Source organism: Nansenia antarctica (assembly GCF_963989245.1).
Source record: "Nansenia antarctica genome assembly, chromosome: 13".
Lineage (NCBI taxonomy): Eukaryota > Metazoa > Chordata > Actinopteri > Argentiniformes > Microstomatidae > Nansenia > Nansenia antarctica.
In genome coordinates this window covers 12,867,843-12,880,296 of record NC_137683.1, presented here as the reverse complement: position 1 = coordinate 12,880,296, position 12,454 = coordinate 12,867,843, and the positions used below count along the sequence as shown (strand labels likewise).

The window sequence follows — 12,454 nt, the reverse complement described above, 5'->3', positions numbered from 1 at the left end:
CCCTCGTGCATTTAACTCCTCCACAGATTTCATATCAATTATGAATGACGTCTAAGGTTTTTTTACTTATTTATCAATCGACAATTAATTTGCCCTCATTCGGGACAGTAGTATTCACTGAAACGCTGCTTCCTCTTGGGCTATTTAGAATATTCAACAAGCAAAACGGGACTGAATGATTCTTTTCTCCTTTTTTGACAGGATGCTTGGAGCCTAGAAAGTAGTGGTGCCGCCGCCGTCTTCTGAACCGTGCCCTCTATGCTGACTGGCTGCACTGACCGACGCCCCCTGTAAGGCTGCACTGACCGACGCCCCCTGTAAGGCTGCACTGACCGACGCCCCCTGTAAGGCTGCACTGACCGACGCCCCCTGTAAGGCTGCACTGACCGACGCCCCCTGTAAGGCTGCACTGACCGACGCCCCCTGTAAGGCTGCACTGACCGACGCCCCCTGTAAGGCTGCACTGACCGACCCCCCCTGTAAGAGTGCAGCAGTTGACGGGGGGGGGGTTGTATGAGAAGGGCAATTTGACAACCAGAGGCAGAGACAACAAGCCAGGCAGATGGCTTCGCCCTTTGTGCCCATTCCTATCCCCATGCCGGGTAAAGCCAGACGGCCCAAGAGGGCCTCCTCCGTGGGCAGCGTCTCCAGCAGCTCGGAGTCCCCGTCCACCAGAGGCCCCGGGGACGACGAGAGAGGCAGGGGGAACGGAGGAGGGCCCGTGAGCTCGGAGACAGTCGGAGGCTGCCCCACCCCGCCGCCCCTGCCGTGTCAGAGTCCAGTGACCAGGGCCAGGCTGAACGGGCTGGAGAACACGGTGGAGTACTCTAGCTGCTCACACACGGACCAGAGTTCCCCCCCAGGGGGGAGGGAAGATGGCGAGGAGAGGCCCATCACCCCCACGCTGCTGGGCTATGAAGTCATGGAGGAGCGGGCCAAGTTTACGGTGAGAGGGATGGCCCTTCTAACTCGGCAAGCTAGATAGGGATAGAGCAGCCTGGTTGTAAACGAATCAGTGAAGCTATCAACGTCTCTCCCTGTCGCACTTGTTATGAGGTCGCAGACTATTTAAAATGTCCTCTACGTATTGTATTGATGACTGGGTTAGTTGTCAGCTTTTAAAACCTAGATTCCAGAAACACTTTCATTCCATGGCTGGACCACTCGTGAGTCAATCACCCATTGGTCACATGTGACCAATTAGTTAATTTACATTGATGAATCCGGTTTCAGTCTCTGACACTATGCTCAATATGACAATGCCATTCATTGTGCTGGCGGCACAGCCCTAACTGAATTACAATGGATAAAAGCATAACCCGTGTTGAGAATCGAACCCAGGTCACCAGTGTCACAGTGCTTTTCTGATCAACACACGAATCAAATGCACCATTCATTTGCTCGTGTTTGTAGGATATGGCTTTTTGTAGGACCTCACCAACTCAGAGACGATTTATACTGCAATTTAGGCTAGTGCTCAAAACCCAGAGAGAGGCTGCACTTTCACTCTCCGGCACATTGATTCAGAAACTCTGCTGACAAAGTGAGTCATTAATGAAAGATGAAGTAGCCTACATTAGCCTTATTAGCATTGTCCAAAATAGCCTCCCCAACTGCGTTTTCATTGGTTTCTCCAAAACACGACCTGGAATAGGCCTAGACAGCATGAGTTGGCAGGAAAAGGCTACATCTACAGTTGCAATCGGAATTATTCAACCCGTATTGCACATTAGGTTTATTGGCTCAGAGCATCACTTTGTCCCAGTGCTCTCTTGCCTGCCTGTCTGCAAACGATATTTCCTATCAGTGCCAGGGTGAGCTCTGGATGGTTGTATCTACACCAGTGTCGCCTCGCACCGTCTCTCAGACAGGAGCTGGCCTTATCTCAGCCCTCAGACTCAGAGAGATAAGGTCTGGCCATTTAAACTTCTTCTCCACAGACAAAATGAGGGCCGCTCTGAATGAATGGTTTGGTAATGGTTTAGCAAGGCTAGTGGAAATGCAAACTACTTGTGGAGGGCCTCACCCTCTAGAACTATCTAATCTGGATCTGACAGAGAAAAAGAGCGAAGGCTATTCTACAAAACAAGCCCTCTGTTTGTGTTTTTGTGTGCTTAGTGGTCGATGCCGACCAGGAAATATTGCTTATCTATGTTTGACATTTTTTACATTTTTGGCATTTAGCAGACGCCTTATTCCAAAGCGACTTACAATCAATACATTTGAATACTAAGCAAGTGAATCATCATCAATCCACCAGTCGTAGCAGGAAGAAGTAATCCAGCTCAGGCCCGGGGCCATTGATAGAAGGAAAAACCTTCTTCGTAAGAATGTAACAATTATTAAAGGTATAATAACTTTGACAGTGTCTGTTTTCTCTCTGTCCTCATTGGCTGTTAACCTAAAACTCCAGCTGTTGACCTGCTGTAAGTGTTGCCCTCCTGCTCCTGTTGCAGGTGTATAAGGTCCTGGTGAGGAAGAGCCCAGAGGAGAGCTGGGTGGTGTTCAGGAGATACACAGACTTCTCCAGACTCAATGACAAGGTCAGTGCAGCCCTCCTCCTGGGCCTCGGAGGAGGACAGGCAGGGTTCAGTGCCGCCCTCCTCCTGGGCCTCGGAGGAGGAAAGGCAGGCTTCCCACACAGGGTCCTTGAAATCCTTGAAAGTTTGTGAATTTGAGGGAAAGAAAAATTCAAGGTCTTAAAAGTTTTTGACAATAGACATGGGTCATTGCAAGTGCTTGAATCCCCGCCCCCCCCCCCCCCCTCTCTCTCTCTCTCTCTAAAAAAAAGCATGTTTTTATAGTAGATAAGTCTCTGTATTGCTTAACTTAACACAGTAACTTTACACATATTTCACAATATATCGTTTTGCTGTGCTGTGGTAGAGAAGGGAAGAGACCATCTAGTGTTCAAGCCTCTACATTCAAAAGCCTCTCTTTTTAATTGTTGTCTGTGAGCGGATAGTTCCTATTATTTAAATTCTCATCTAGATCTGTCTCAAACTATGCCGTGTCGGGTCCTTGAATTTGAGGGAATTCAGTCTTGAAAGTCCTTGAAAGGTGCTTGAATTTGATGTTTCAAAAGGTGTGGGAACCCTGGAAGGGGTCTGAATGTCTGTGGGTCGTCTGTCCGATCTCTGCGTACCGTAGCGAAGAAAACATTGGCTAATTAAAAAGAAAGACAGTGCCGAGTCAAAATGCAGGCAACCGACTTCTAAACCAAGCACCGATAATGTTAATATTCACCTCAGGATGAGATTTTCCATGTAATCATTTAACATCACTCACTCACTCACTCACTCACTCACTCACTCTCTCTCTCTCTCTCTCTCTCTCTCTCTCTCTCTCTCTCTCTCTCTCTCTCTCTCTCTCTCTCTCTCTCTCTCTCTCTCTCTCTCTCTCACTCACACACACACCTGGTCAGCAAGGCCAAGTCAGGCTTTGTTATGTATTGAAGTGTTATTTTTGAGCTATGTGAACCACCGTAGTTGGAGTGATGAAAAGCGTATAGATAACTAGTGTTGCCCGGGCAGGAATGCGGAAGTGATACTATGCCTGTATACCTGCGGTTTGGTCAGTAAAGCTACGGAGATATATCAAAGTGTTTCGCCGCCTCTGCCTCCATTCTTTATTGTGAATTATAGATGTTATTGGCTATATACATAACAAAACAATTGGCGACGAGGATCGACGAACTTGTGCGGCGGTTTTGTTTCCCCCTGGATTACAAATTATCACCGGCGGGAGTCATGATCAGGGCGGTGTGCGTGCTGTGAGGTTCGGGAAAAGAGAAACTCACACACTGCGCATATTGGAGGAGAGTAAACAAGTAAGTGAAATGGACTTGCTTAAAGTGGGAAAATGCCGATGACTGGAGCATTTGGACAGTTTGATGACACTTTAGAGACTTGGAATGCTTACACTGAACGTTTTGAGTTTTTTGTTATTGCTAATGACATTAAAGATGACAAGGTGGTTGCCCCGCGGAGGCGCAGCGGTCTAAGCACTAGCCACTAGTGCAAGCTGCCCACCGGGCACTGGGATCGAATCCCGGTCTCGCCAGACCCGGATATGGCCAGGGCACACAGGGAGCGGCATATTGAGCGGCCGCTCCCGAAGGGAGGTATAGGACTATTTCCGGACAAGGATCCGTCGCGCAACACCGCCCCCGGGGTGCCGGAATAACGGTGTCGGGCTCGAGGAGCCAGTCAGCTAGTCTGCCTGGCGATCTCCTCTGGGGCTGCCGGCCACGGGGTCGTGCGGCGGATCCTACGCAATAGGCAGGGGATAATTGGATGCTAGGTTGGGTTCAATTGGATACCAAATTGGGTGAAAAAGGGGATAAAATAAAAAATAAAAAGATGACAAGGTGGTGGCAACCTTCCTTAGTATAATAGGAGCTAAAACGTTTGGCTTGCTAAGGGACTTACTCCAACCAAACAAGCCAGGTGCCTATTCTTACAAGGACATTGTGACAACGTTAAATGGACATTTTTGCCCAAAGCCTTTGGTGATTGCAGAGCGGTTCAGGTTCCACAAGAGGAATCAAGAGGAAGGTGAATCCATTACTCAATATGTAGCAGTACTGAGGAAATTGACTGAACATTGTCAGTTTGGCACATCACTGTGTGACACTCTGCGTGACAGACTGGTGTGTGGATTAAGGAGTGAGGCAATACAGAAGCGCCTGCTCACAGAGGAGCACCTCACATTTAAGACAGCTGTGGATATTGCAATATCAATGGAGCTAGCTGCCAGGGAAGCACTGCAGCTAGGGGCTGCCTCAAGAGTGCATGGGGACACATTGAGCGGGTTTGTAGAGCTAAGAGAGAGAAGTCAACAAAGGACACCTTTAAAGATAGGAAAAAGTCAGACAAGGCAAACACAGACAACTGGCGGTCAAAGAAGAAACTGCACAGTGTTAAGCAGGGACAGACAAGCAGCAGTGGAACAGACTCAGAAGAGGAGTTACCAATAAAGGTGTTAACTGTAAAAGGAGGCTCGGCAGCCTATAGTGTCCCCCCGTTATTGGAAGGACATCCCATTACGATGGAAATCGATACTGGAGCCGCTGTATCACTAATGTCAGAGACACTGTTCAAGAAAAAACTGAACCATTATGCCATTGACTCAGGCAAAGCTCATTCTAAAAACATACACAGGTGAAACCGTCCCCATGGTTGGGAGGGCTGAGGTCCTAGTTGAATTAAATGGACAAAAAGTCAGGCTTCCGATCTATGTGGTCAGAGGGGACTATCCAGCACTGATGGGCAGACCATGGCTGGAGGTGATGCGTCTGAACTGGAGAAAGGTGAATGCAGTATCAGAAGATACCACCGGCCTATCAGCAGTGTTAAAGCGACATGCAGCTGTGTTTAAAGACGAGCTGGGGAGCATGAAAGCCATCACAGTCAAGCTGCAGGTCAAACCTAATTCCAAACCACGCTTTATGAAAGCCAGGACTGTTCCCTATGCACTCAGGCCAAAGGTCGACGCTGATATACAGAGGCTGGTGAAGATTGGGGTCATTGAGCCAGTACCATACAGCGACTGGGCCACCCCCGTGGTCCCGGTAATCAAGAGAGATGGATCAGTTCGCCTGTGTGGTGACTTCAAGGTAACTGTTAACCCGGTGCTGACTGTTGAACAATACCCTCTTCCAGTGATTGAGGACCTGTTTGCTGGGTTGGCTGGTGGTAAGAAATTCAGTAAAATCGATCTGAACCAGGCCTACCTACAGATGCATGTTGAAAAAGAGTCACAGGAGCTCCTCACCATCACCACCCACAAGGGTCTCTATAGATATCACCGTCTGCCGTTTGGCATCACCTCCACCCCGGCAGTGTTCCAGAGGGCCATGGATCAGGTCCTGAGTGGTCTCTCTGGTGTGCAATGCTATCTGGATGATATCTTGGTGACTGGAAAGGATGATGAAGAACATCTGCTGAACCTGGATAAAACTCTGGGAAGACTTGAAGAATATGGCTTACGTGTTCGCCAGGAAAAATGCGACTTCTTCAAGGCAGCAGTGGAATACCTGGGCCATGTCATCGATGCAGACGGGCTCCACACAGCGCCCTCTAAAGTGACCGCCATTTCAGAGGCTCCTGCTCCCGAGAATGTGAGCCAGTTGAGATCTTTCCTTGGGCTTCTAAACTATTATGGCAAGTTTATTCCACAGCTGGCTACGCGGCTAAAGCCGTTGCACGAACTACTGAGGGAGGGCAAAACATGGTCATGGTCAAAAGAATGTGACGCAGCGTTTAACATAGCCAAAGCAGCATTGACCGACAAGAGGGTGTTAACACACTTCGACCCGTCCTTGCCTCTCCAACTCGCATGTGACGCGTCGCCATATGGAGTGGGCGCCGTGGTGTCCCATATCACACCGACTGGAGAAGACAAACCCATCGCGTTTGCGTCACGTACGCTGAGCACAGCAGAAAGGAACTATCCACAGATAGAGAAAGAAGCATTAAGCATTATCTTTGGAATTAAAAAGTTCCACACTTACCTGTTCGGAAGGAGGTTCACCCTGCTGACCGACCATCGTCCTTTGACATCCATCTTGGGTCCGTATGCAGGGATACCGACCCTGGCAGCAAGCCGCATGCAGCGCTGGGCACTGCTCCTCAGTGCTCACAACTATGACATTAAGTACCGGAGGTCAGGGGCACACGCCAATGCGGATGCTTTGTCACGCCTTCCACTTCCTGATCACCCTAAGAGCAAGGAGCAAACCATTTTCTACTTTGACATGGTGGAGAGTGCCCCGGTGACTGCTCACCGGGTCAGGAAGGAAACAAAGGGGGACCCCATCCTCTCCAGGGTGTTTGACCGCGTTATGAGAGGGGATCTGTCACAGGTTCCTGACGCACCACCGGATCTTCAGCCTTACCTTTCGCGGGGGAAGGAGTTGACGGTGACGGCTGGATGCTTGCTCTGGGGCATGCGGGTCATAATCCCGACAAAGCTGAGAGAACCAGTCCTGAGAGAGCTACACTCAGGCCATTGTGGCATCGTCAGGATGAAAGAGCTTGCAAGCAGTTACTTCTGGTGGCCTGGGCTAGACTATGACATCTATCATGAATCTAAAGCCAGATCATGCCCATCATGTCAAGTCATCAGAAACACACCAAGCCTGGCTCCGCTGCATCCTTGGGACTGGCCAGCGTGTCCCTGGCAACGAGTTCATCTGGATTTTGCAGGACCAGTTGATGGAGCTATGCTGCTGGTGGCCGTGGACGCACACTCAAAGTGGCCGGAGGTGGCTGTCATGTCCACCATCACCTCGGGGAAGACCATTCAGATATTGAGGGAGATGTTTGGTCGATTTGGACTCCCTGAGCAGATCGTCACTGATAATGGGCCATCTTTTGTATCAACAGAGATGGAGGACTTCCTACAGAACAATGGAATTAAGCACATCCTTTCAAGTCCATACCATCCATCCAGCAACGGATTGGCTGAGAGAATGGTGCAAACTGTAAAACATGCCCTCAAAGCATCCAAGAGTGAGGCTCCCTTGAAGCAACGCCTTGATACTTTTCTACTCAAGTATCGTAATACCCCTCATGCAACGACTGGGACCTCGCCAGCTTACCTTCTAATGAAGAGGCAGCTTCGGACACGTCTTGATCTGCTGCGACCTACCTCAACGGAAACATCAGTCCACGAGAAACAGCAGGAACAAGTAAATCAGCGAGCTAAGCGGTCTAAAGACAGACAGTTTGATGTTGGAGACTCTGTCCTCGCACGCAACTACACTACTAAGGAGAAATGGATACCTGTATACCTGCGGTTTGGTCACTAAAGCTACAGAGATATATTAAAGTGTTTCGCCGCCTCTGCCTCCATTCTTTATTGTGAATTATAGATGTTATTGGCTATACATAACAGGCTTCTTGTCAGGAGGAAGACATCCCTCACCGTGTCTGCTCTCCCTGTAGCGCTCTTCCTTCACCAGAGAGCATCCGTCATGCGCTGCCTCTCTGATCCCCCATAGAGAAGCAGACCAGTGTCTGAGAGAAGAACCAGGAACACATGGCTGCTAAATACCTACTGATGTGTGTGGAGCATTTAGTGTGAATGTGTGCAATTCGATGTCTGTGTGTGTCTGTTTGATGTCTGTGTGTGTCTGTATGCTTGAGGGCAACAGAGTTGGCTTTTCCACGCTTCAGTGAGACAGGTTAGGGCAGGGGTCGGCAACCCGCGGCTCCGGAGCCGCATGCGGCTCTTTTGCCCATCTTCAGTGGCTCCCTGTGGCTTTGACCACAAATGGAAATTAACAACGATTATTTATTTTTTAAGTTGTCGCGTCTCTCTCCTTGAACTACAACTCCCTGCTTACGCTGTAATGTTGTACGAGGGCCAATAGGATTCGGATATGTTGGCACATGACTAGTATTATACATTCTGTCACCATATTGTTTGCACGTGTCGTCGCGGCATAATGGGAACGCCCACCTGACGGGCAAAACAAATCTTTCTTCCGCTGCCTGCCAGCTATTTTATCAGGTTTTTACCAAGTAATTAGTTGTTTGACAAAACGCTGGATAGTTGCTCTGCAATCGGGTGCACTAACCGACGAGGAGACGACCCTGGGTTGGGCTTCTACAGAATTCCGTCAGAAAAAGAACCCAGAGAGGAGAAGATTGTGGATTTGTGCTATTAGACGTGTCAAAGATAAGCTCAAGTAAACACGGATTATTTTAATGATTTACGTACTTTAGCCACTTTACTCTATTATACTGAGCCAATTACCACTATTGCACTATTGTCATTGTTCATATTGTATTCCACCCCTGTACATTGTACCGCACATTTCAAATCTTTTATCTAGTATTTTTTGTATATATACGTAGTTATTTTTTAATCTTGTGTCTGTACATATATTGGATTGACTGTACATATAATCCATGTCTGTACTTATATTGGATTGACAATAAAGCTGACTTTGACTTTGACTAGCCTAGTTATTCTATTTGTAGTCATTATCTTGGCATAATCGTTCTGACATGGTTTGTTTTTGTGGACGCTACCAGCTTGGAGTTGGTTGTGTAGGTCCTTTAGCTAGCTAGCTAACATTAGTATTATTGACCCATCCAGATCTAACAGATAAGTGTCTGTACTAGGGGTGGGCATCAATGATCGATGATCGATAATTGATCGATAAGGATCTTGGTCGATCACAAAATATTTTGCTCGATAATCGATAATAATAATTAAATTGGATACTTTTTTTTTTTTTTTTTTTAAGGACACTAACGTTTTCAGTCATCCTCCTATTTGTGAGTAACTGTTTTTTTTACTGCTCCTATGGTGAGTTACTTATTTTCTATATTTTTATTTATAACGTAAAATGTGTTTTTAAGTTAAACAATTTAGGCTACTCACTGCCTTGTTTAAGAGGATTGTTATCTGACTGTAGTGTCTAGTTTGAACGTGAATGAATGTGTGCAATAGCAACACAAATAAAGTTTTCCCCAAGGAAAACATGCTTGTTATTTCTGCCCTATTTTTTTATTTTTTTATTTTTTCCCCAATAATTGATCGTTAATTCTTGCGATTATCGAAAAAGAAATTTTGATCGTTTGCCCAGCCCTAGTCTGTACTTCTGGACGCTTTCATCCTGGCGGCAGTGTGAGGGGAAAGATTCTCCACAAGATATATGTAAACATCACCCAACTGCATCTCTGGCAGCGACTTCGCTGTTTTTAGTTTTGTTACGTTTCTGTGCGTACCATGAAATCGAATCCTGCCGGCGCCACTGGCCTTCATTATAAGGCTTATATAAGGCTTAAAAAAAAAAAAAAAAGACCGATTCGTTTTTTTGTTTTTTGTTCGAATATGGCTCTTTCAACACTCAAGGTTGCCGACCCCTGGGTTAGGGGAATCACACATACACACGGTGCCCTTAAACCACACTAGAAAGTCAAGCCAGATGAAAAAGTATAGCTGCAGTGCCTTGCAAAAGAATGAATCGCTGCACAACTTTCAGGTTTCGCTGCCTCTGAAGTTTGGCACTACAAACTGAGCAGATTGGGAGGATCAAAACTAAGGAATGCTACCCTGACACCTGGGGAGACTTTTTTTTTTTAAATCGACAAAATGTCATGGCTGAGACTTGGCTCATTTTAGGAAAGCCACAGCACTTTTCCAAACAGGTCTTCTCAGTTTTTCTTATATGATGATTATTATTATAATTATAATTATTATATATTATTATTATATTTGTTTTTATATGATCAGATTTATTTTTTTCCTCTTTTTTCTTCTTCTACAGATTCCAGTAAGATTTGTAGATGTGTTAGCATACTTCAGATTCTGAGGCAACAACCTGAAAGTTATGCAGGGGGTGGTGAATAAACCAATTGTTGTGCTTTCCTGTTTGACTGCTGAAGTAACACCCACAACGCAGGCTTGTCCAGGGCTCAATTATCCACTCAATTGCACACAATTCGCTGGACGTGTATTGTGAGTGTTTGTGGCTCTAGATTCTCTTACGGAGAGACAATGTGGTGTGGCCTGGAGCTCTAGGAACACTCCTTTGTGTTCGACTGGCACACAAAGACTTTCTGTTTACCCCATCAGCAGGCTACTGTGGCCTCAGCCAACTAGTGGGACAGGTCAAAGGAGGTCCTGATGGGGGAAAATGTAGCCTATGCTTTGGAAAAGTCCTCAATTGAGTTTTTTACATAATCTGATCCATTAGGTGTTTATTAATGCCTGTGTGGTGTTATTTTAAAAATGTTGCCATTTTTGAGTTAGTAATTCTTAAAATACAAAGGTTCCATCTCACAAAACATAATGGAATGTAAAAACACTGACGCTCAATATCTCTGAACTACCCTAAACGGAGATAGAACCTTATAATTCTAAGATCACGACTTGTTAGGTTAAAAATAATCATTTATTGTTTTATTACCACAATTTCTTGCAATAAAATCGGAGGTGCAGAGGGTAAAGAACAGGTGGGCGGCGCGCTGGCCCGGGGCAGGAGGAAGGGAACTCCCTACATTGAACAGAGGGTGTGAGCAGCTTCATGTCCATTCCTGTGGTCTTTTTTTAAAGGGGAAGTAACCGATCCCACCTCACTGAACAGTGCAGTAGGCTGTCGTTCTAGAGGGGTTAGGATTCATCTGTTTCTTGGGACGCACTCTGCAGTTGTTTGGATAGTTTTTTGTACAGAGTTGTACAGAGTTGGGTGGTACACTACTCAGTACACATCAAACAGCGTTGTTTGGTTTTAATTGTGTATCTCATTTATTCATCATTCTAACGATTTTTTTTCATTATTAGCTGTTTAATATAACAATGAATTTACCCAAAATAGATTTTTAAAATTGGTCTCATTAATGTTAAAAATTATTATATGTATTAAATCATATTCTCTTAAATACATGTAACAAGAAACAAAGTATGCACTGCAGGGAATTATTCCGCAACAAGACATAGTCCAGTCTTAACTCGTAATCTCCATTTTACAGTCCAACATAAAATCTCTCCAAAATACAATGAAAGGATCTTGTTCAATTCAAGTCAAAGGGATGTAGAGCAACCATAACCATCTGGGAAGGATCTGGGCTCCTTTAGTGGAGAAAGTCCTCCACCCTGCTTTGCCTCATCCTGAAAAAGACACACATAAAGCACATTAGAATAATGATAATAGTGGCTTATTTTAAAATTAGTCTAATTTCCACATCACTGCTGTGTTATGGTATTATTATTATTATTATTATTATTATTATTATTATTATTATTATTATTACAGTTGTTAGTAATAATAATAATAATAATAATAATAATAGACCCTTTTTGTCAGATGCCTGATCAGAAAAATACTGGACTTCAAACTCATCCATGGCCGTTAACGGTAAACTGGAAATATAAAACGGCTGCTGTGTTAAACCTTTCCCTGCCGTACATTCATACACTCTGATCGCGTCCGTTTAAATAGTTTTGGATTCGTTGTTTTGTGGGGGACAAGGGCAGATTTGTTTTGTGGGGGACAAGGGCAGATTTGTTTTGTAATTGTATCCCCCCAGGAACCGTGTGCGTTTAGATTCAAGTCTGAGTGGTATTGTCTATTTTCAGCAAAAAAAACGTGTTGTTTTGATGTTTTGGGGAACCCCAGAGAAGCATAAAGCATAACAGGTCTCCTTTATAGACTTCTACACTACGCGGTTACACCCTCAAACCCTTTGTTGAGTAAACAGGCATTGTTTGTTTTTCCTCTTCACAAAGCATGTGGTATGTGCGTGTCTGTTTGGTGGCCCACTCCCCTCCTCAGTGTGGCTCTGTGTTGTTGTGGCAGACACAAGGTCAGCAGATCAGCGGTTCGAGCCCCGGCTGGCCACATGTCGAAGTGTCCTTGGGCAAGACACTGAACCCCAAAATTGCTCCCAGTGAGCGGGCCGGCCGGCGCCTTGCATGGCAGCTTGCCGCCATTGGT

At 45.9% G+C, this 12,454-nt stretch overlaps 1 protein-coding gene across 1 annotated transcript in view; it reads left to right on the top strand.

Annotated features, from left to right (window-relative positions):
* Positions 1 to 562: 562 nt before the first annotated feature.
* Positions 563 to 12,454, top strand: part of snx16 (sorting nexin 16) — a gene marked incomplete at both ends in the record, with an annotated part of 21,522 nt that continues 9,630 nt past the window's right edge. Inside the window, 2 exons of the mRNA XM_080544004.1 lie at positions 563 to 946; positions 2,457 to 2,543. Of these exons, the coding sequence (XP_080400130.1) occupies positions 563 to 946; positions 2,457 to 2,543 (471 nt within the window). The remainder of the gene's footprint in view (positions 947 to 2,456; positions 2,544 to 12,454) is intronic.